At 43.8% G+C, this 24,891-nt stretch overlaps 1 protein-coding gene across 1 annotated transcript in view; it reads left to right on the plus strand.

The window, feature by feature from the left end:
* FLT1 (fms related tyrosine kinase 1) overlaps positions 1-24,891 on the plus strand; it is a 204,598-nt gene that overhangs the window by 70,175 nt on the left and 109,532 nt on the right. The window contains exons 7-10 of the mRNA XM_027557508.1: positions 34-208; positions 1,594-1,711; positions 3,995-4,164; positions 4,781-4,940. Of these exons, the coding sequence (XP_027413309.1) occupies positions 34-208; positions 1,594-1,711; positions 3,995-4,164; positions 4,781-4,940 (623 nt within the window). The remainder of the gene's footprint in view (positions 1-33; positions 209-1,593; positions 1,712-3,994; positions 4,165-4,780; positions 4,941-24,891) is intronic.

Below are 24,891 nucleotides of genomic sequence, written 5' to 3' on the forward strand. Positions count from 1 at the left end.
AGAAATGCTATAACTCATACATTTTCTTTCTAGGTAAATAAGAGAGCCAGTATAAGGCAACGCATTGACCAACGCAATCCCCACAATAATGTATTCTACAGCATCCTTGTTATTGACAAAGTGCAGAAGGAAGACCAAGGGCTTTACACTTGTCATGTGAAAAGCGGGCAAACGCTCAAGTCTGTTAACACCTCGGTGCATATATATGGTGAGCAACCCTTCCCTGCTTTCCAGTCACTGCAGATTTGGGGGTGGGGGGGGAGGTGGTGCAGTTCTATAAATCATGTAAATTTTCTTTGGGACAGGAGTTAGCCTGTCATGAAAAAAAATTTGTCTCCCTTCACCCCCTGCCCAAGTGCAAATCACATTAAGTGTTCTTCAACTGTAATACTTTTGCACTGAGTCAAGTATCTTTCCCTTACAAATTTATTGTGGATAATAAGTCAGTTAGATCATATTAGAATCTATACAAAGTTATTTGTTTAGTGTTGCATTGGGCTTCCCTGGTGGCTCAGGCAGTAAAGAATCTGCCTGCAATGCAGGAGACCCAAGTTCAATCCCTGGGTCAGGAAGATCACCTGGAGAAGGGAATAGCAACCCTTTCCAGTATTCTTGCCTGGAGAATCCCATGGACAGAGGAGCCTGGCGGGCTGCAGTCCACGTATTGCAGTCCATGGGGTTGCAAAGAGCTGGACACAACTGAGCGACTTTCACTTCAGTTTACATGAACAAAACAGAAAAATACAGTTTTACCTTAAACTTCTGGAAGACATTTCTGAGATTATACTGATTTAGGGAAAGATATGCTGTGATAAATTACTTAGAATTGATATTCTTTTATCCCTGATTTTATTCCCATGAAATCCTAATATTATTGTTTAATTCCAATAGGCAAATTCTGTCAAGAAAATACTTTAACCTCTTCAGAAGTCTTAAAAACCTAATTTTATTGCTGCCATTGAAAAGATAACCTTGTAAGGAGCAGAAACTGGAGGACAGTTCTACCAATGCCTTTGATATTCTTTTGACTTGCTCCAGTTGATGTTTTATATCAAATTAGTTGTTCTAGAGCACATGGAACAACTTTCTCCCATGGCACTCATATTGGCCAGGTTGATTTTTTTTTTTAGAAGATTCTTTATATGTTTTTGTTATAATATAGATGTTTAAGGTGTTTCTGTTGCCCTGCCACTGGGCTTTTATGTCCCAGGGACCATTTGATTTTGCAAATATTTCACTTGTTTGGGTACTTCTAAATGGTTTTATTCACTGATCAGTACTTGAGCATGTGTGTTAGTCGCTCAGTCGTGTCTGACTCTTTGTGACCCCGTGGACTGTAGCCCACCAGGCTCCTCTGTCCATGGGATTTCCCAGGCAAGAATACTGGAGTGGGTTGCCATTTCTTTCTCCAGAGGATCTTCCCAACTCAGGGATCAAACCCAGATCTACCACATAGTAGGCAGATTCTTCACCATCTGAACCACCAGTAATTCAGTTCCATTTACTCCCTGGCTGCACCCTCCTTGAATGGGGTTTTGGTTCGGTTTTGTTTACATATAATCTTTTCTAATGGATTTCTCCCTTCTTTTGTAGACAAGGGATTCATCACTATGAGGCCTCAACAGCAGCAGGCGTTTGAGGCTGTAGCTGGCAAGCGGTCTTACCGGCTCTCCATGAGAGTGAAGGCGTTCCCCACTCCAGAAGTTGTCTGGTAGGATCACAGTCATGTACCTTGCAGCTTAAGACATGCTTTGTCAGTAGGAAGATGCAGGAGCCTTGAGAGACTTGAATTCCTGAAAAGAAACAATATACGTTTCCCAGACAACAGTGGAAGACTAGGGTCTGGGCTGATTTCTAGGCTCGGAGCGGAGTGAGTGGGAAGGGCTGATAGGGAGGACAAATAATGACACAGGACAGAGCAAGGGCTGGGGTGTTTTGAGTGCTCACGCGGTTTAGTCATTCACTCCCTGCGACTAAATTTCTGCCTCTCTAAACCTTCCTATGATGTCAACTTCCTCTGAATGGAGTATGTTGAGCAACGATTAGGAAGCATCTTGAGTATGTAACATGCTCTATTAACCCTGAAGAAGTGGGCCCTTGTGATGAGGATAATAATTCTCTTATAATCGGAAAATAATTCTTTTAGGTACAGCTGGGCTGAAAGTTCCAGTCTTGTTTTAAAAATAAACATTAATAGAGACCAGACTGATTTGGTGGCAGGGGTGCACCCATGGCCCGACTTGAACTAATTACAAGGTTTTCTGGCTGGAAGTTTGCATATTCAGAAACGCTTTAAGCAACTGTTTTTTTTTTTTTAATGCAAGCCCAACACCTGATGTAAAACAATGTAATCTGTTGATAATCTGCAATCATTTTGTGAAATCATTTCTAAATGCCAGGATCTTTGGCCCAAGCCATTGCATTCCAAAGAGTATACTACACAACTGATTAGGAAAACAACCCACACAATATAGAATCTCAATCAGAGCTTGTTTTGCTTTCGATATCAAACGGGTGTAGCATTTTAGTTTTCCTCTAAATCATTAATAGGGCATTAAAGAGAAAATGAGACTTTGTGCTCTGTCCCTTCTTGTCGTTGCAGTAGAAGAGAGGTTTTGTTTCATAATATCTAAAAAGTTTAATAGTAAATTTCCTATGAATGTATGTTATTCCAATAGAAATATACACTCCACTCTAGGAAGTACATAGCCCTCTGTTCAACACTGCTAATTTCTCCAGTAGCTAAGTAGCAAAGACCTAAAACAAACAAAAAAACCCAATTTTGAAAGTAATGACTTGTTCATAAGAAATAATTTAAAGTAATACTAAAATGGGATTTATAATCACAGCAAAATGCGTGGTTTAAAATCGCACATTTTGCTGCTTTGGAGATGAGACCTACTAGGAATTAGAATTTGTTTGCTTGCCTATGAACTAATGCCATTGCTAACATTACAGCTTTATGCAGAACACAATAAATTCCTACTTGTTTAGTCGCTCAGTCATATCTGACTCTGTGACCCCATGGAATGTAGCCCACCAGCTTCCTCTGTCCATGGGATTCCCCAGGCAAGAATACTGGAGTGGGTTGCTATTTCCTTCTCCAGGGGATCTTCCCAACCCAGGGATCAAACCTGCATCTCCTGCACTGACAGGCAGATTCTTTACCCCTGAGCCACCAGGGAAGCCTATGAAAAATGCCCGTTGAAAGAACTGTGCCATTTAATGAAATCACAGAGTTTTACAGTTAAGAGATCTTTGAGAAACTTGGAGAAACTGAGAAATCAATGACTTAGTCAAGTTCACGGCATACAGTGGCAGAGCCAGGGTGAGCCTTCTCGCCTGACTCTTGGTTCTGTATGTAATTGAGTGATATCTAGGCTTTGAGTCTGTCTCTAAAGTTTAAAAAAAATTATTTTTAAGTTTATACTTTTTGTTTGTGAGTTTTGTGCCTTAATCTTTCCCAGAGGAAAGAACCTTGATAATCTTGATTTCACTATAGCTTATGAAAGGGACAACTGGTGTGACCATTTATATAACTAATAAGAACTCCACATGAGGCCACAATGGGAAAGTCTATTTTTGTTTTTATCTGGAGAAGTGATCTAGTTGATCTGACTTACAATGACCCTTGTATTGCGATGGAGCCTCATGGAGAACTCTGAAAAAACATCTCAGATGGAATCAGCCCGTGCTTCTGGGTTAATACTTAAGTCACAGTAGCAAGCAGCATCCATGTGGGTACATTAAATCATCACTTGTCTTCCTTCCCTCAGCTTGCTTCTTCCTCTTTGCCGATCAACAAAGCAGTGTTTCCCAATCTAAAATTCCCCCACTGGGCTTTACTAAGTCAGTGTCTAAATGTTTTAAGTGGCTGTTGAGGAATCCAGGGCTCTAGATGTCTAAACTGGAGCACACATCCGTACGTGGCAATGTTAACGTGTTATCTAAGAGGTGGTATGAAATAACTTACTAATCATGCACTTAACCACAGGTTAAAAGACGGGTCACTGGCCACTGAGAAGTCTGCCCGCTATCTGATTCGTGGCTATTCATTGATTATCAAAGATGTGACTCCCGAAGATGCAGGGGACTACACAGTCTTGCTGGGCATAAAGCAGGCAAATGTGTTCAAAAACTTCACTGTCACTCTGATTGTCAATGGTGAGTTCACCGTTCAGACTTTTCAAACGTTCTTTTGGTTCTGGTGGAGGTGACATTAGTGACCATTTGTGTCAAAAGCCAGTAAATAAAATAGATAATGGATGAGAACCTGCTGTCTGTAATAGGGAACCCTATTTGGTGCTCTGTGCTGACCTAAATGGGCAGGAAATCCAGAAAAGGGGGGATATATATATACATATAGCTGATTCACTTTGCTGTACAGTAAAAACTAACACAACATTGTAAAGCAACTGTACTCTAATAAAAATTGATTTTTAAAGTCAGTATAACAAAGAAAATTAAAATTTTTTCAATTGTTTTAAAAACCATTATGCCCCCATCCCAACTATTTCATGGTTGCTTCTTATCTCCCATAGCAATGTGATTTTTTTTTTATCATTGTGATCAGAACGTACGTACCATGGAATCAAGTTTTTACATGCTCTCAAAACATACCTGTTGCTTTTCAATTGACATTATGATGACAGTTACACAGGTTTGGTTTTCATCCACGTGTTTGTCTCCTTGACATCAGAACCAGTGAGAACGTGGTCCTTGGTGGTATGGTCCAGTCATTGGACCAGTTCTCAACCTCTGTCCTGTTCTCTCCTTTCAGTGAAACCCCAGATTTACGAAAGGGCTGTATCATCATTCCCGGATCCGATCTTGTACCCACTGGGCAGCAGACAGATCCTGACGTGCACCATTTATGGAGTCCCCACACCTGCTATCACGTGGTTCTGGCACCCCTGTAACCATAATCACTCCAATGCAAGGTAGGCACAGTTTGTTTCTCAAATAACTTTCGAATGCTCTTCAACATCTGGACTCCAGGGTCTTTCACGGCCACAGATGGGAGTTGGCACTTGGGACGTGCGGTCCACAGCAGGCGAGGCTTCCCCTGCCCTGGGAAAAGGTAGGCAGTCTACCTACACTTCTTCCTTACCATGGCTAACCGTGTCATAATTCCAATAGTTCTAGACTAGGAGCACAGGGACAGAATGAGGGTCCCCCTCTGAGCCACTCTTTGGAACTCGGGTTGGAACTCCCATCTCTTGTTTTCCAGCCGGGCACCCCCAGACTTCGGCTCCATTACTACATCAGTTACTGGTCCCCCCATTTAGCACTCCAAAAGCATTGAGCATGACATCAGATCTTCCCACCACTGGTGATCATTGCCTTGCCTAGGCTCTGTGTGTGCTCTTACACTCGTTGGACATGACCTTCCACATGCTTTCTCCCCCCTAAGAGGTCCATCTTTATCTTCCCAAGCTCATCAGTGGGGTTACCTTCTCCACGAACCTTCCTGACTTTCTCAGACTCTCTTCTCCCTCCTCAGCATGAACAGCCCTTTGCTGACAGCTCTGTCACATCACAAGGTGTGGGTACACTCGTCTTCTCTGAGCTATGAGCTGATTCAGCATCCTGTCTGAATACACAGATGCTCGGGGTGTATTTGCCCTCTGTCAGCCGTGCAGTGTTTCCTTGCTTCCTGTTGATGACCGAGCCCTGTTTGCTGTTTTCCATTACTGTTTAGTCTGGAGGATTGACACATGATCGTTCATAGGAGCGAGTTTGAAGGTACACAGATAGAATTGATGGGTGCAGTAGTCAGATAGTAGTGAGACTGCGCAACGATTAGCTTAAGGCCAGAATGTTTTCTTTATTGCTTTTTGTCCCACTTGTAGAGTGCTTGGGAGAGTTGCTATTATTTTTTTTAATTAGCTTGATAAAAAAATAAACACAATATAATTCTAGCATGAAAAGAAGAGGCTACTTGGTTTTATAGATACTTCCTGCAATTTCAGCCTGTCTTCATCTCGTGTTTTAATCTTTTAAGGCATATTATCCTGATTGTGAAAGTTCCTGGGTGAGTGTGTAATTCCTGAGAAGTGACTGTTTTCACACATCTGATTTCTCATATGAGTGAATCCTTTGCTAAGAATAGAAATATGAGAACTCACAGATCTGGAATACCTTCTCTACCACTGTGATTATTCAACCCCAAAGAAAGTAAAATATACTGAGATTTTATTATTTTGCTGATTTGGAAATAGACATCCATATTTATGGACTCTTTAAGGCCTGGATGTTTGTGCTAACCTAAATTACAACTGGGGCTTCCCAGGTAGCTTAGTGGTAAAGAATCCGCCTGCCGGTGCAGATGTCTCAGGTTTGATCCCTGGGTCGGGAAGATCCCCTGGAGAAGGAAATGGCAACCCACTCAGGTATTTTTACCTGGGAAATCCCATGCACAGAGGAGCCTGGGGGGCTACAGTCCATAGAGTTGCCAAGAGTTGGACACAACTTAGCAACTAAACAATAATTACTTGCAAATGCATTTAAAATAACTAACTTAAGCTTTTAGGTTTGGATAAAGGTATAGAGTTGAATTTTTATAGAATAACATAGGCTTTTAAGAATATTCTTATTGTGATTTGACAATAGAGAATCTAAAATTTCATTTCTATTCAAGATTAGAGCTAATGGCTATGTTAGAAAATAAGAATTATGAGTGACAGAACACAATATTATAAAGTTAAGTTTGAATAATGCTAATAAAATGTGGTTTGGGGAATTAGGTCAGCTGAAGTGAAACTTTATAAACATTACCTTTTTTCCTGATTTCTCTGTGGTAAGGAGGATCCTTCTCCCATTTTACGAAGTATGCTTGCCAAGGCCTAGAAAGATATCTTATTCCTCTTGGAACTCTCTCAAAGATTGAGAGCAGTACCTTAAATCTTCTGTAAATGTTTGTTGGCCATCTGACGTATTCTCTTAATGCTAAAGGCTTTCTTTTCTTTCTTTGTTCCTATCACAAGACAGATCACAAATGAAAGTTTTCACTCTTTCAGTGATGATTCACTTACAAATAAATTGTTGCTTGAAATGCAGAAGATGTGTGTGTCCTTAAGAGTTTCTCATTTTTTAAGTCAGTAGACTGAGTAGCTTACCTGTGTCAGGTCCAACTTTGATGCTTGATGGTTGAATCAGTACATTTAATGTAGAGATATTTCAGAAAGATACATGGGACCTTTGTATACTAGAGAGCAAATAGAAAAACTTGATTTCACCCTGCAGAGAGATCAGAGCTCACACTGACAGACAAGCCCTCTTTTACTACTAAAATTTTTCAAATATGACTTTCTATGAACTATTTTTATATACTTAGATTCACTGGCAGGCAGGAATTTCAGATAGTGACGTTTGAATAATGGATGTTCTAGTGCATGGATTGTAAAAATCTTACTTATTCTGGGTTACACAGTACATATTTGCAGAACGTTGTCTGTGCATCTTTGTCAAAAGAGATTACGTGATTAATATATACATATTACTCTTGAATATGTAGAATAATTCTTGGTATTTAATTTTTAGGTTCTAGTTAAGAGATATATCTATCTATGGACCACACCAAAGCATTAGTTTTGAGGTTAGAATGTGTTTAAGTAGCTCAAAACTATTCATTGGTTTAAAGTGGCCAACTGGTTAATGAGTCTAAAGTAAAGAGATTCAGACTTACTGTATAGTTTCCTGGAGTCCAATAAATATATTTTTAAAAATGATCAGAACTGTTCAAGTAGTTCATCTTTGTGAATACTAAGAGCCTTAAATAAATTTAACAAAAATTGCCTCCTTTAAAAACAATGTGCTAAGCTGCTAAGCTATGCTCAAACTGAATGACATTGTGGTTGTTGATTCACCTAGAATTTGTCCTAAGACATTAAGGATAGGGGAAAGGTAGTTACTTTTAAGCTCACATACATAATGAGCTGAGGGAAAATACAGTAGAATCTTCCCCACCTTTTAATTCTCTGCATATCTGGATAGTAAAGTAGTAGAAGCAGCAGACTCTTTTGAATTTTTAAAAACATTGTTATTATTGTGTGTGTGTTTAGTCGCTAAATTATGTCTGACTCTTTGCAACCCAGTGGACTGTAACCCCCAGGCTCCCTGGTCCATGGAATTTTCCAGGCAAGAATACTAGAGTGGTTAGCCATTTCCTTCTCCAGGGGATCTTCCCAACCCAGGGATCGAACCCATGGCTCGGGCCACATCTCCTTCATTGCAGGCAGATTTTTCTACTATAATATCAAATGAGGTGGAATGTGGGATTTCTTTCACCTCCAGCAACTGGCAGAGACTTCTAAATCAATTGTCCTAACTTGCCCCATGTCGGCCTAAGCATTAACCAGGGAGCACACAGAAGGGTGGTGAGCTTATAGTGCTTTTCACATGTGTAGTTTACAGCTTCTGTTCGTATGAAATAGGGGTGATTACATACACTTCATAGGGAGTATATAAGGCTCAGATAAGGCAGTGTGTTTGAGAAAGGTACAGAGTGCCATGGAATCTTGCAAGGTTGTAATTATTGCTTGCATTAGGGTAAATGTCTCCATGTAAGGCTCCAAAACTTTCAAGGAACTTGGAAAACATTGTTCTCCCCACTGCAAAGCTAGTTTCACAACTGTGAGAACTTTTACCTAATATTTCTGAGAAACGAGCGCTAAGACTATGGAAAGTAAAATGTCATTTTGCCATGCTTTAGAAATGGAGATCTAGTAGGGCTGGGTTGTGGAATCAAGGAAAACAGAATTTATGATTTTCAGAAGCAGGGAAGAAGAAGAAGGCAAGATAGATGAGCTAGGCAAAAGTAAGAATGAACGCAAGTGTATAACGGGGCAGCTGGGGCCAGCCCCATTCATTGTTTCCAGTCATGGGAGGAAGTGGTTCTGACTTGCGCGTTGGCTGAAGCTGGGGTGGGGTACACTGGAATGTAAGAGAGCTGACTGCTGCCAGATTTTTAGAACTTCACCCCCACACACACACCCTCCAACCTGGGTTGTGAAGAACTAAGTAGAACTATGAACTACCCACGAGGTGAGCTGGTTGCAATCTCATGGTCCTTGGTGAGCTCTGTCACACTGCTGGTCCAGTCTCATAGAAAAATTGCTCAGATAAGGCCGCCTGCTCCATGGAGGATGCTCTGTAAAGGAACAATATGGGCTGTTTGGAAGGGGCCCCTCTTTGGGGAATGGGGAGGATGAATTTGAGGAAGCCAGGAGAAATTGGGGAAGGGCAATCTGGTTCTTTTCAGTCTTGGGTGTTCATTGGAAGGACTGATGCTGAAACTCCAATACCTGGGCCACCTCATGTGAAGAGTTGACTCATTGGAAAAGGCTCTGATGCTAGGAAGGATCGCGGGCAGGAGGAGAAGGGGACGACAGAGGATGGGATGGCTGGATGGCATCACTGACTCGATGGACATGAGTTTGAGTAAACTCCAGGAGTTGGTGATGGACAGGGAGGCCTGGTGTATTGCGGTTCATGGGGTCGCAGGGAGTCCTACACGATGGAGTAACTGAACTGAACTGAATCTGGTTCTTTAATGTAAGGAGGTTCAAGGCCAGCAGCCTTTAAGGATGGCGGTTTGGGTTTTAGAACACACATTCTTTAGACAAGAGGCTACTGTAATTTTCCCCTTTTCAGCATCACAAATTATCATCAACAACACTAATAGATTACAACAGAGTTGCAACACATCTGTGTCATCATGCTTTGATGGAAAATGTTAGGTATATTGGGTTCTTGTGAAAGTCTCGTTTCCTTTACCAGCTATCTGTGACCCATAAAAATCTGTCGAGAGAAATCTGATACACTGTGTTGACATTGCCTATATCTTACAATGCATTGTGCACATGGTCCGTATTCAGCCTAAATAGCCTTACTACATCTACTGATTGAGCAAAACAAAGATACATACATTTTGTGTTTAGAATTTAATGATGTAAAGTCAAACCCACTGGGTGATTATGTATCCTCTCTATATACGTACCTGCAGCATCTCTTTTCCACAGTCTTGGGCATGGAGACCTGGGAATGAAGGAAGTGGGTTCTATTCTTGGCCCTGTCCCTGACTTCTGTGTGACCTTGGCCAGTTATTTAATCTGGGCTCCAGTTTCCCCTTCTGTGAATGGTAACTGCCCTGCTTCCCCTTTCCTATAATACCCAGTGAGTTAACGAGTGAAATGAGACAACCACTTAAAATGACGTTTTCTTCTTTCTGAAGAGCTTGAAATAATTCCCTAGTGGTTGCACACTATTTCCCTTCCACTTCTTACAAATTATAAAGCCCCTGGACCTCAGGATTAACTCTGAAGGTCAGGGCCAAATGAACAACAACAACAACAAAAAACTTAGGAATGCAGAGCGGTTGTTAAGAGAAGTCTTACATGTAATGGTGTATGCTGTGGTGCAGAACTGACTCTAATTATAATGTCGATAATCACTCATTAAGGAAGAAAATGTAGCAGCTCCTCCACTGCTGCTGTTTTGCTCTGTCAGCCCCGTCCAGCCCATTCAGACCGGCGTTCTTTGCCCGGTTAGTCCTAAAACCGTGCTTGCTCCGTGTGGTCTTCTGCCAGCGCAGTCTTTCAGAACACATGCAGTGTAACTGGATTCTCACCTCGTGGAAGGTGACGTGGGTGGAGTACTCTTTATTGCTTTCTTAGTTAAAATGGTGGATTTGCTAAGAAAACCTAATAGACATCCATGGAATCTCAAGGAACTACTTCCAAAGGTTTAAAGCAAATCAGATTTGGAGTCTCAAATAATTCTGTGTTTAGGTGTTTGATAGAAAATATTGGGTTGGCCAAAAAGTTTGCTTGGGTCTTCCATAAGATATTATGGAAAAATCTAAACTTTTAAAAAATTGATTTTAAAATTGGAGGATAATTACTTTACAACACTGTGCTGGTTCCCACCACACGTGAGTATGAATCAACCATAGGTATATATGTGTCCCCACCGTCCTGAATCCCCCTCCCACCTCCCTCCCCACCCTACCCATCCAGGTCCAAACAAACATTTTGCCCAGCCCAAAAATGTTCCCTGTAACACAGCATTGTTCAGATGGCAAAGAATCTGCCTGAAATGAGGGAGCCCCGGGTTTGATCCCTGGGTCTGGAAGCTCCCCTGAAGAAGGGCATGGCAACCCACTCCAATATTCTTGCCTAGAAAATCCTATGGACAGAGGAGCCTGGTGGGCTACAGTCCATGGGGGTCGCAAAGTGTTGGACACAACTGAACAATTGACACACACGACATTGTAAGTCAACTCTACTTCAATTTTTTAAAAAAGAAAGGGAATTATATTCCCTGCTACATGGTTTGACATTCCATTTCTGAAACACTCTTGCAGGGACAGTAGGGGGGAGTGTTTTGTGGGGGAGGGGAGACGGGGTTGGCCTACAAAATACGGAGGCAGAGGCCTCTAGGAACTCTGAGAAGTTGCCTAATTGCATTTCTCTATTGTTTACATCACCAAATTGGCAGAGAAAGGAAGGCCTGAATCATTAAGGATGTCTTAGGTCTAGATCATTTGGGAGAAGCAGTTTTGTGCACCAGTGGGGTATGTAAAATTAACAGGGCAAAAACAAAACAATCATTAATGGTAGTTAATGAGAAATATATTCAAGGACCCAAATTTAATTGACTACCAGCATGGCTGTCTATTCTTTTTATGCTGAAACAATTTTATGTCCCGTATCTGATTTTTCTAGCTAGAAAATACAAGTTTTACCGGTTTAAGCACTGCAAAAGCCAACCTCTCCTGCGGCTAGATGTAGGTCAATGTCAGAGAGAAGCTGTAATTTAAGATGACCTCGTGTTTTGGAAATTTGATCACATACTTCACGCTTTAATATTTATCACACTGCTTCTAAGTATACAATTTGTACCCACGTCTCTTGTGGGTATACCTAGGCAGACTCAAATCAGACAGGCTCCAGAGAATTTTAACTTGGCACACGCAAAACCTCAAATGAATACAAAGACTTAAAAGATGACCACTTCACCCAAGCCCACCTGAATAGGACTTTGAGCTTTAACAACAGCAGCGTAAATCTGGCCGCCCCCAAGAAGCTTTCATCACAAACCAGAAGTGGCTGCTCACTTGGGAAACGTCTTGCTTCTGTTATATAATGATGGGATAAGGAAGTCCTCGCCGCCCGTGTGAGTCTTCCAACAGCCCTTATTAATATTTCATGCAGAGATCTCAACAGAGCGAGCTCATTCGCCAATGCCTTTTTGCCGCTTTCCTACTCTTTGTGAGATTTTCCTCATTCCCCACTCTTCCTAGGAATACGGGGAGTCCAATGAATAATTGTTGCTAATGAATTAACTGTCTCCTGTAATTCCTATCAAACGTTCCATTGTGTGTTTAAATTGAACCAAAAGGCTGAGTCATAGGAAGTCTTGCTGGGTGATTTTGAGAGGGAGCTTTTGAGCAAAGTTCAATGTTAGCTTCCCTGGAGTAGGAAGACCAAAAGGTGGCAACCCGCAATTTGGGGAGATTCCTCCAGAACGTTGGCAGAACCGCCCCAATTGTCTTTAGCCCATGTTCACAGTTGTTTTTTTTTTTAATTGAATGGGCATTTTCATGACCAAATCTAGAAACTCCTATCCTGACACAAGATCCTGAGATAACATGTAAACAAATCCCTTGTAAAACATACACCTTTCCTTGGAAAGGCACATCTTAGTTATGTATCCATGGGCTGGAGAGACTGTATCTTGAAACATGGGCCTTGGTCTGCGGTTCTCATGTATTGGCCAATACATCTTTCCATAAGATATTATGGAAAAAGCCCGATGAACCTTTTGGCCAACCTGATAAACTTCACTGCCCTTTTAAGTGAAAAAGCAGAACCTGGTGGCCTGGACTAGAAGGAAGCGTGTGATCAATTTAGACTGGGGTCCAGGTGGTACTTCCTAATGAGCTTCAATAGTCACTTCTTCATACCGTCTCTAGAATACTCATGGGATGTTTTGTCACCTTGAATGCAGTTGACTACTTCATGATGATAGCTGTAAGAGATTGAACCAATGATCCTTTCTAGGGCCAAAGTTGTGTGCGTTCCATTCCATACATTACCCCTAATCTGTGCAACAATTCTACATGATGGCCACAATTTCCCCATAAGGAAACTGAAGCTCAGAATTTTCTCTCTCAGGTGTTTTCAGATCTGGGATAGAAGAGGCTACGTAGGTTGGCATTTCAGAAGGTTACTGTTAGTGAGCCACGGTGGATCACTGTGGGTTCCTAGAGGAAGGAGCAGAAGTCCTCGAGGGGACAGGTTTGGGAGAGCATTGGCCTCACTTTTTGGGTTTACTCTTGTCACCAGCGATCTCAGATTCCACTGGTTGGGTTAAAGTTGAACTGGGGTTGGGGAGGAAAGAAGAAAGAACTTAGCAGCTGTTGGGGGAATCTGACTCCAATCTCACAATCTCTTTGGGAACCAAGGATGATGTGAATGAAGCTGGTTCAGGCCCCAAACCTGCAGAGGGAGTAGATAGACCCTTTGAGGGGGTAGAGACCCCACGGGGACAAGCGAGCCTGTATAGGACCAACCTCAGGAGGACAGCGAATCAAACAGTGGACTGATGCTCCATCAATAGTGCTGCCGTCTCTGTGGCTTTCCCACCATGCAGGCCTGTTTCCTGTCCTACAGGGAAGTCCCATTCCCTCCCATTCGTGGTTCAGGATTCATTTTCTGGGTCAGGATTCAGCAAACACTCAACCCTCAGCCCGCCTCACGAAGCTCATGGAAGATTGATAAAAGGAGATGAAGGAGAATGCATAAGGGTTTACAGCTGATGGAAGGGGACATGGAGGTGCGGGCATCAGCCTCGACACGCCTGGGTCTAGTCACTGTGAGTGATTCATTCACGTAGAATTTAAGACATTCTAAATATCATATGATATTGTGGACTCTTAAAAAATGGTATAAATGAACTTATTTACAAAACAGAAATAGAGTCACGGATGTAGAAAACAAACCTATGGTTACCAGTGGGGAAAGGACAGAGGAGGGATAAATTGGGAGATTGAGACTTACGTATAAACATTAGTGTATATAAAATAGATAATGACCTGCTGTATAGCACAGGGAACTCTACTCAATACTCTAATGAACTATGTGGGAAAAGAATCTAAAAAAGAGTGGATATGTGGTTATGTATAGCCGATTCACTTTGCTGTACAGCAGAAACTAACACACTGTAAATCAACTATCCTTCAAAAAAAATTTTAAGAACTTAAGATATTTTAGAGATTAAAGAGAGCTTGTTTTATAGATGAGAAACTGAAGCTCACAGATAATTATTCTTCCCCTCATAGCTAGATGATGGCAAGCCCAGGACTAGACCCAAGTCTCAAATTTCTGTCTGCTTATTATTCCTGTTTATTCTTTTTTAGATTATGAAAGTATGGTAGCACATTTACAGGAGACTTGGAAAATACAGAACAAAGTTAAATACATTATGATTATTTTTTAGGTAGATAAGATTGTAGTTTCAATTGTAGTTTCAATATCAGACTCTCAAAAATTAATAGACAGAAAAGCAAAGGATACAGTAGACCTGAGAAGCACTATGAACCAATTCAACATAGTTAAGATTTATACAATTTTAACACAACAGCAGGATACAAGTTCTATTCAAGTTCCCATAGGTATAAAACAGGAGACACTGGTGCATATTCAGGGACATAAATCAAGGTGCAGAAATGTCATGGTCTGAAGGTATTGAAATCATACAGAGTCTGTTCTCTTATCCCTGTGGAATTGTTAGAAATCACTACCAAAAGATGTTTGAAAGTAACCCACGTATTTTCAAGTGCAATGTGACATTTACCAAGAGAGATTCTTTGACTTAGCCATTGAAAGCCTCGATAAAATTAAAAGACTGAAAAAAACACTGCAGGTGATTGCAGAAAAGAAAGCATTTAAATGAGAAATTAATATCAAAGATACTTCAAAAACCCCATGTATTTGGAAATGAACTGTCCACTTTTAAATGATGAGTGTATCTAAGAAGCCATAACAAGGAAAATTAGAAAGTATTTGCAATTCCTGTTATTCTTATTTTCACTACAACATTGTATTGCATCCTGCTGAAAGGTGTTTATCATGCCCAGTCGTGTCTGACTCTGTGTGACCCCATGGACTGTAGCCCGCCATGCTCCTCTGTCCATGGGATTTCCCAGGCAAAAATCCTGGAGTGAGGTGCCATTTCCTTCTCCAGGGAGGTGCTTCCACTCTGGTTGACTAAACAAACCCACATGGTTTCAATGGACGGCAGTTAAGAGGGAGCACCATGGTGAGGCAGGGGAGGAGATCTGGGTCCTAAGGTGATGGGAAGTCCTGGGGGGATCAGATGGGAAGGGAGAGGACAGATCTGATAGAGGGACTCAGGGGAATGACAGGGAGGGGTTGAAGAGGAGATGCTTAGAGAGTCATTGGCTGGCTTACCAGGACGAGGTAAAATGAAAACCAAATCTGGGAAGGGAGGTTTGGACCCAACGTAGGACTTCTTGAATGGAGGCTAAAAACTTTGCCAGCCAGTCATTCTGCTCCAGCTCGCCTTCCCTGGCCACCACCCAGGCGTCCTGCTCTCTGGTTACCCCCCACCCCCATGGCACTTACAGAATGATGGGCTTGTACAGACTCAGTGTGGGGGTGGGAGGGTGTCTTACTCCCGTCCTTAGCCCACGTTATGCGCATTATGGCTCCAAAGCTCGCCTTCCATGTCTGAAGATCAAAGTCTTAGGTTTGCACTCAGGCCTTTTAAAAAGTTGTGTGGCTGCTTATTATCCCTTTTTCTTAGGCCTTTCATGTTCTACATGCCTTGTCCTCTTCACTGAAAACATGTGAGATAATCAGAGATTGTTACCTCATTGAGAAATCCTCTTTTTGTGAGTGTGAAAAAGTTACTGGATAAGTGAGGTGAGGAAAAGAGAAATGGTATTTAGACTCTACTTACAGCCAAATGAAAGATTATGGCCAGTAGACTGTATGGCCTGGGTTTGTTTTTTTTTTTTTTCCTTATTATTGAAACTTATTAAGCACCTAACTTTGGCCACCTGATGCGAAGAGCTGACTCATTGGAAAAGACCCTGATGCTGGGAAAGATTGAGGACAGGAGGAGAAGGGAGCAGCAGAGGATGAGATGGTTGGATGGCGTCACCAAGTCAATGGACATGAATCTGAGCAAGCTCCAGGAGATAGTGAAGGACAGGGAGGCCTGGCGTGCTGCAGTCCATAGGGTCGCAAAGAGTCAGACACGACTTAGCAACTGAAAAGCAAAGGATAAGTGCTTTATATGTACTGGCTCTCATTTAACTCTTACAGAACTTCTATGAGACAAGGACTGTAGTTACTACCATTTCAGAGATGAGGCCCAGAGTGTTCCACGGATCTCGTTGGGAAGCCAGTCCTGGCTGATATGCCAGAGACTGCAGACGAGTGGCCTTCTAGCACATCACCATCCATGCACTTCATCTGTCATTATGCACAACCATGTAGACATTAAATATTTTTTGCTCAAAAACTCATGATCCAGAAAGCAAGTATGTTTTGAAAAGCCTGTGTTATGACATCAGGAACAACCTTAAAAGGCATGAGAAGGCAGAAAGGCAGTGTAGCCCAGAGTTGAAGGTCATGGGCTCTGGAGTCTACATCCTGGCTCCTATTACCTGCTGGCTGTGTGATTCTGGGCGAAGTGAACCACCTCTCTGGGTCCAAGTTTCCTGACATCCTAAGGTTGTTTAGGGGGATTAAATGAGATAAAATGCATAAAAGTACTTAGCCCAGTAGTGGGGCTTCCCAGGTGGCGCTAGTGGTAAAGAACCTGCCTGCCGATGAAGGAGATGTAAGAGATACAGGTTTGATCCCTGGGTCGGGAAGATCCCCTGGACAACCCACTCCAGTATTCTTGCCTGGAGAATCCCATGGACAGAGGAGCCAGGCAGGCTATGGTCCATAGGGTCGCAAAGAGTTGGACATGACTGAAGCAATTTAGCATGCATGCACAGTCCAGTAGTACTTAGCCCAAATACTTAGCTCAAATCTGTTTGCTTATAGTTGTTTTTGGTTGCTCTGGGGCCGCCCACTGCAAAGCTACTTCCCTAACATCAGATACACACAAATGTCCAGTGAATGCTGACAATCTGACAAAACAGTCCCTGACGTTGGGTTCATGTCCCCCCCCAAAACATGCTTGCACCTTTGGACAGGTCTTCTAACCATGGTGATTTACTCCAAAGAAATTAATTTGTAAGATGCTCGGTGCAATGCCTGGTACACAGCAGACAGGTCGTTCATGTTAGCGGTGATTATCTGACCAGACTGAGGGCTACTTAAGAGCAGGGACTAGGTCTTACTCATCATCATAACCTCAGGGCTTAGCCCAGCTACCTGGGGACCAGCAGAAGAGCACAGTGTCTCTCACTGAGTGATGGCCCAACAAGAAGAGCCAGTCTTCTTGGCCCACCAAGAACAGCGGACTAGACATGGACTCAATCTCACATGGGTGCCAACTCAGCCATCCATCACTCACCTCACACATATTGAGAAAGGGGCACTGCTGACCCTCCAGTGACCTCACACGTCCCCCTCAACCCAGTGCCGTGTTACCGCCATCAGGGCTGTCCACTCCCAAGGAGGAGCATTAATGACCCAGGATGGACTCATCATGTTGGGATCCACATCTGACAAGTAAATAGTATTGGAGAATTTCTACCCAAGCAATGGTGCTGACATGTGCAGAAGCACCTTCTAGGCTAATAGAAAATAACTTAACCAGCAGCTAATAACTACTAGCACCATTTGATTCAATAAAAAAACTAATTTGTTCACACATACTCCATTTAAGGCAATGGCACCCCACTCCAGTACTCTTGCCTGGAAAGTCCCATGGACGGAGGAGCCTGGTGGGCTGCAGTCCATGGGGGCACTAGGAGTCGGACGTGACTGAGCGGCTTCACTTTCACTTTTCACTTTCATGCATTGGAGAAGGAAATGGCACCCCACTCCAGTGTTCCTCCCTGGAGAATCCCAGGGATGGGGGAGCCTGGTGGGCTGCCGTCTATGGGGTCACACAGAGTCGACACGACTGAAGTGACTTAGCAGCAGCAGCAGTCCATTTAAGAAGTAGAATCATGTCCTCCGAAAGAAGTACAAGATTTAGTTCCTTCTGTTATTAAGGATATGGTTATTGAAAAGTCAAACGCGTGGAAAAGTATCAGAAGACAACTGAACACAAGCCAGTAAATGTCCAGAGCCCACGTGCCATGGTAGGCTGGACAGGATGTGGGGCAATGAGGGTTTGAAGAGCTGAGGCAGAATTCACCAGTGCAGCCAGGTCTAGGATATTACAACTCCTCTAGTCAGTTCAGTCACTCAGTCGTGTCTAACTCTTTGCAACCCCATGGACTGTATCAAGCCAAGCTTCCCTGTCCACCACCAACTCTTGTAGCTTGCTCAAATCCATGTCCATCCAACCATCTCATTCCCCTTCTCTTCCTAACTTCAATCTTTCCCAGCATCAGGGGCTTTTCTAATGAGTCAGTTCTTTGCATCAGATGGCCAAAGTATTGGAGTTTCAGCTTCATCATCAGTCCTTCCAATGAATATTCTGCACTAATTTCCTTTAGGATGGACTGGGTTGATCTCCTTGCAGTCCAAGGGACTCTCAAGAGTCTTCTCCAACATCACAGTTCAGAAGCATCAATTCTTCAGCACTCAGCTTTCTTTATAGTCCAACTCTCACATCCATACATGACCACTAGAAAAACCATAGCTTTGACTAGACAGACCTTTGTCAGCAAAATAATGTCTCTGCTTTTTAATATGCTGTCTATGTTGGTCATAGCTTTTCTTCCAAGGAGCAAGTGAAAATCACTGCATCCAAAATCACTGCAGATGGTGACTGCAGCCATGAAATTAAAAGACACAAGGCACTTGCTCCTTGGAAGCAAAGCTATGACCAACCTAGACAACAACTCTAACTTCCTGAATAATCTGAAGATTTTACCATTTTCCACCCCATCTGAACATTGCCAACAAAGGAAGCAGCCCCATGTTACCACGTCTTAGTAGTTTTCTTACAGGGATTAAAAAACAGAAAGGAAATAATTCAGAGAAGGTCCTTTTGCGTTAGCAGACATGAGGGTGATACTGAGTTAAGAACACATCCATGCCCAAAGAATTCGAGGTGGTTCGTGAAAAGTGCAATTCATTATTTAGCAAATCTGGATGAAGATGGGGTAAGACAGAGATATGGCCCACATGCTTTACTTGCTAGCTGTCAAAGAAAAACATAAAATAGACATTTGCAAGAAGAAGGGGCCCATGAGATAAAGGCAAAACAAGAGAAATACAATTTTTCAGGGAACTGAGATCTGAGAAAAGTGATTTCTTTTCTCCTCCTCTGTGGGCTGTAGGCAACAAATTCCTCAACCACATTTCCACTCCAGACAGTGAGTGACACAGTGCTGGTCATTACCACTTCCTCCGTGGTCACTGGTGGCATGACACCAATCCCGAATTTATTAAGAGTAATTCCTTGGGCTGACGTGACCCAGCGATTTCAAAAGTATTCAAGGAATTAGAAAGACCAGTCAAGGCCTCTGATCCATTTCCTATGACATGATTCTCCCCACCTTGTCATCCTGCCTCCCATGACCAGAAGGTTGCAAAACCATGATCCAGACTCAGGTCTGACTTGGTCTAGAATTTCTACTTAATGTGATTCCCCACCATTTAGCCCTGAAGGCCACCTGGATGTTTCCATGTTGACTGTGATATAGTAATCTGCTCTCCTTATGCAAACGATACATAGCCATAGCTTGACATATGCTTCCTTGAGCAACTGGAGTCAATACCTTAAGACTCCTTGAATCTTCTGGAATTAAAGGAGGTTATTGTAGTCACTCCTGCTGTTGCTGCTGCTAAGTTGCTTCAGTTGTGTCTGACTCTTTGCAGTCCCATGGACTATAACCCGCCAGGCTCCTCTGTCCATGGGATTCTCCAGGCACGAATACTGGAATGGGGTACCATTTCCTTCTCCAGGGGATCGTCCCAACCCAGGGATCGAACCTCCGTCTCTTATGTCTTCTGCATTGGCACGCGAGTTCTTTACTACCCCAAACATTTCCCTAAAGACTTTTTAAATAAAATTTCTCCAATCACCCTTCCTCCACTGACCAGCCTTTTACTAGGAAGAAAAGTGAATGAAGAAAACGGATGACTTCTCTAAGGCTCCTATCGGGGTGTAGCTGAGGAGGTGACCCCCTCCCAGCTCCATGGTCACCCCAATGTAGGGCTGTCAGTCAGGACACCCTGGCCCCTATTCCCTAAAAGAGAGAGAGAGAGAGACCCAGAGTCGGGGGAGGGGGGGCGGATCCCAGGGGCCCCTCGGTGGAGGCGAGCTGGGGTGAGAGGAGGAAGGAAGACAGAGGCTGGGAGGACAGGCCTTGCTCCGAGTGTGAATGGACCGTGAGGCCTCGAGAGCAGGAAGCGCCACGGGCCAAGACGCTCACGGAAAGCTCTTATCTCAGCAGAGCTGGCCAGCCCCCTGGACGCCCCCTGCCATTGTCCCTGGCGCTGACCCCAGCCTCCAGTCCCCAAAAAGCCTTCTCTACTCCCCTCCCCGCGCCGTTCAGACAAGAAGTAGTTTTCACTGTGGGCTCCAAGGCGGCACGAGGTCCTCTGGCCGTGTCAGAAAGGCTCCCCGACGCCCGCCCCCGCCCCAGAATCCCCCCAGCCTGACCCTGTGACCAGCACGGAGGCCCAGGCCCTTTTCCTGGAGCAGAAGGAGCAGGAACCGTTCTGTCTAAACACTCCTGCCTGCGCTCCGCCGCCCGCCTTCTGCCAGCATCCTCTCCTCTGTATTGTTTTATTTGTTTTAAGAGAATGTGAGAGAAGGGGAAAAGATAGTGTTTGCAGATTCTGTTAATCTGATGGCTCAGACACACGCGCACCAGCGTTTGACACGACACCCGCAGCAGCGCAGGGAAGTTTACACGAGGCCCTTCTGCAGGAGGGCGGGAGGCGATGGGGAGCCGCCCCTGGTCCTGTCCTTTGGCAGGGATCCAGGTGGTCCTTTTTTTTTTTTTTCTTCCCCTTTCCACTTTTTAAAAAGACATTTTACAGCCTCGATTGCTCTTTACTACTGCCCTCCTCCTTTGTTTCCTCACTTGAAATGGTTCACTGTTCTTCACAAACAGATTCTAATCACAGTGAGCATGGGCAGTCAGACCCCAAACAAAGACACAGACTTTGCACAAGAAGCCCTCAGCTTCCATCATCCGGAAGAGATTAAAAGGGAGGGAGATTAACCTGCATCTTGGGGCTCTGCAGAACTTTTAGAGCCTTTTCACCCCCAAATTAAAGGTGCTTTCATTGTACATTAATATATACCATCTTCCTAAGCATGGCTCAGGCTCAAATAAGGCAGCCACTGGATGTTGGGGTGCTCAGCTCACCGCCGTGTATCCCCCAGCCCACCCCAGAGGTCCCTTCTAAATCAGTTGCCTGCCATAAGTGTACTGGTGTTCCTAATAAAAGACTAGCTTCATCCCAGAACGTATTTAGGACTCGTGCAGACAACAGTTTTAAGTTACCAAGGGGAAAAAAAAGATTGCCATGAAAGTGGGGTCTTTCTTTTGCTGCAAGATTTTTTTCTAATGATGAACTTCATCAGCCAGCAGAAGGCCAAGATTTCCTATAATTTTAGCATTTTAATGATGAAAACTAACCAACTAAAAACTGTAATTATAAACTATTCCTCTGCTCCTTCCCCACCCCTCACCAAAGGACTCGGGGCTAATATCTCCCTTCTGAAAGCTAAGATTTCGCTTCTCCCTGTGTCTGACTTTGTACCAGTTGGCCTCAGAGGACCCCCAGAGTTTCCTAACATGACTCTGAAGCATGGTGGTAAAGTTTGGGGTGGGGGGGATTCCCTTGGGAGCAGAATTCATCTCGTGGGATGGACTGAGTTCTGGTGTGGTGGAAAGAGTTAGGAATATCTGGGTTCTAACTCCAGATTTGTCTGCCACTTTCTCTATGAATCTGAGCAAGACATTGGATTTTCCTGAGTCTCAGTTGTCTTATTTACTGGTAAAAGGAATCGTGAAGTGGAGATTGTAACACCCACTTCACTGGTGACCGCTAGAGTTAGTTCAGCTTAAATGTGTGCAAGGGCTGCCTCAGACCTGGTGCAATAACAGCAGCCCACTAGAAACTGGTTCCCTTCAGCCCAATCAAGAGCCCGACTTAGCAGAACAGAGATTTTTAAAAGAAAGGTCAGCTTAATGTCATTTATCACAGGATGAAAGGGGATCCTAAAAAGACAACAACAAAAACCAACTATCTTAAGAAAGATTCAGGCTGTAGAGCAGACCTTCTAGTATTGGGCTGGTGATTAAGTTTGCTAGAAATCATTTACAAAATGAGACTGCTTAGGTAACTATAGGAGTCTTAGGTACCATTACAGGCACTAAAACGAGCAGTTTCTCAAAGGGCTAAATCACCTCACCTGGTTCTTCAGAGAGTCGAAAACACAGACACTAACCCTCATTGGGCTAAAGCTCATCTCTCCCCTCTGATTCCACCAGTTGCAACAACCATCCTTTAGAGAAAGAGCCAGCTCTGCATTTGGGGTGGCGGGGGAGGGGAGAGAAAGGCAGGAGGACTGCAGAAAGTCTGACAATCAGGACTGTTCAAAGCCAGCTCCTTAGGGAAAGCACAGGCAAGCATAAGCAGGCGCACACACTGCACTGAATTTCCTGTGATGGATCTGTAAAGGTGAACAGACCTGAGATCAGAAATCAGGGGATGCCTAACGGAATGTAGACTGCCATTGCAGACCACGTGCACGGTGGGCACGCAGTACATTTCGGTTGTGTATCACGAGAGCTGTTTGTCAAATCTTGGGAAAAGCAGTTGACTGAGTTATTAATACCAAAAGGGCTAAAAAAAAAAAAAAAAAAAGACATCCAGTCCCCAACACAGTAATGGTGTATGTGTAGTGATTATTTGAGAAGTCTTTTCCTCCCGGGATACAAAGAAACACTAAAGTATAACAGTTTCTTTTTAGATGATGATAGAACATGGACATGTTACATGTGGCACACAGGTTAAATGCATTGATTCTGGAGTAAGAACCGATTACAAAGTCCGCCTCTGCCGCTTACCAGCTCTTTGTGCATGCATGCTAAGTTGTTTCAGTCTTGTCTGACTCTTTGCGACCCTATGGACTGTACCCACCAGGCTCCTCCGTCCATGGGATTCTCCAGGCAAGAATACTGGAGTGGGTTGCCATGCCCTTCTCCAGGGGATCTTCCCAGCCCAGGGATAGAACCTGAATCTTATGTCTCCTGCATTGGCAGGCTGGTTCTTTACCACTAGCGCCACCTGGGAAGCCCTACTAGCTCTTTAGTAGGTAATTTAGTGGGTAATTTACTTAACCTCCTTAATCCTCAATTTCTTCATCCATTCAACGGGGGGATAAGAGTTCCTACTTTTCAGGATGTTGTGGAGATCAGTGCAATAGTGTATATGAATCACTTAGCACAGTAGAAATTACTTAGCATGTAGAAAATATAATCCTTATTAGAGTAGACTATGATACTGCATAGGATCTATGGTAATTATAACAGCCCATAGTGTGCCTGTAGGGACCAGCAGTCAAAATTGCCAGTGTTGCAGGTTGGATCCCAGCATTGGCTTTGCCTTTCTCTGTGAGAAAGGTGGCTTCTGTCTTTGGTCACAAAGGAGCCAAATGCTTCTGAGTGTGCAGGAAGAATCTGTCAGCACCACAGGAACAAACCCAGAGCATGTAGGTCAGTAAGGTCATCTGCGTAGGTGTAGGTGGTGTTTCCCTACTCTGCGTCAAGCAAAGCCGCCTGCTCACTTGGACCAGACCAGAGAGCCCTACAGGCCTCTCCTCCTTGGGAGGCAAAGAGACAGACGTGCCCCATGGAAGGTCCCTGCTCCATGTGTTGGATCCATAATTGGCTGCTTTCTTTTAATTTATTTACATCAGTCTCTAGTCCAAAACTAATTTGTTTCAGCTCCAGGGCAATCGACATGGAGTACACTCTTACCCCGGAAATTTTTTTTTTCCTGTGGATGGTTATAAATACCTCCACGCTATTGTACTTGGCATGCTGTATGCAAATAGAGGTCGGAGTCCTGAAGCTCATTAGGAAAGGGACAAGGGGCTTGGGGCTCAGGGAGGACAGCGTGGAGCTGGAGCTGATAACGGTGGCCTTGTCCAGAATGTGCCTGGGAGCTTTCTTATCTCCCTTTGGCAGGAGGTGCGGAGGGCTTCCTGTGCGAAATCAGGAGCGAACGCCGCTTTCCTCTTGTTGTTCGGCTTCCTCCCCCCTCAAGACGGTTCCCAGCACAGCAATTATCTTTGCATCTTCAAACATGGCACAATCTACTTCCTTAAGAGCTTGATGTATTCTTAAGGCTCAGGCAGACCCCCCTCCCCCCGACCTCTCGTTTCAAGTGCTGTGTTACACAGTCAGCCTCAGAAAGACATTCTATTTTTAAGGTTCCAGTGACAAAGAGGAAAAAAATCACAGTCCCCAGTATGGAAAATAGCCACAGAATCTGCCCTTTTTTCATCTGGAGACCTTGCAGCAAGTCTAGCCTGTCATTTCCATGCCAGGGCTGTGCTGACGGGCGCTGTCCTAGAGGAGTGGGGTGGGTGGGGTGGAGGGTGGGTGGGGTGGAGGGAGGGTGGGTGGGTGGGGAGGAGCCAGGCAGCCCCAGTGAGCCCCTGAGGCCAATTGTGCTTCCCTTGGGGAAATGCCTCCTCTTGCTTTACCCTAATGTATTTCTTTACATTTCCCGACGACCAACTGAGAGTATGAAA

This window comes from Bos indicus x Bos taurus, chromosome 12, assembly GCF_003369695.1.
Source record: "Bos indicus x Bos taurus breed Angus x Brahman F1 hybrid chromosome 12, Bos_hybrid_MaternalHap_v2.0, whole genome shotgun sequence".
NCBI lineage: Eukaryota > Metazoa > Chordata > Mammalia > Artiodactyla > Bovidae > Bos > Bos indicus x Bos taurus.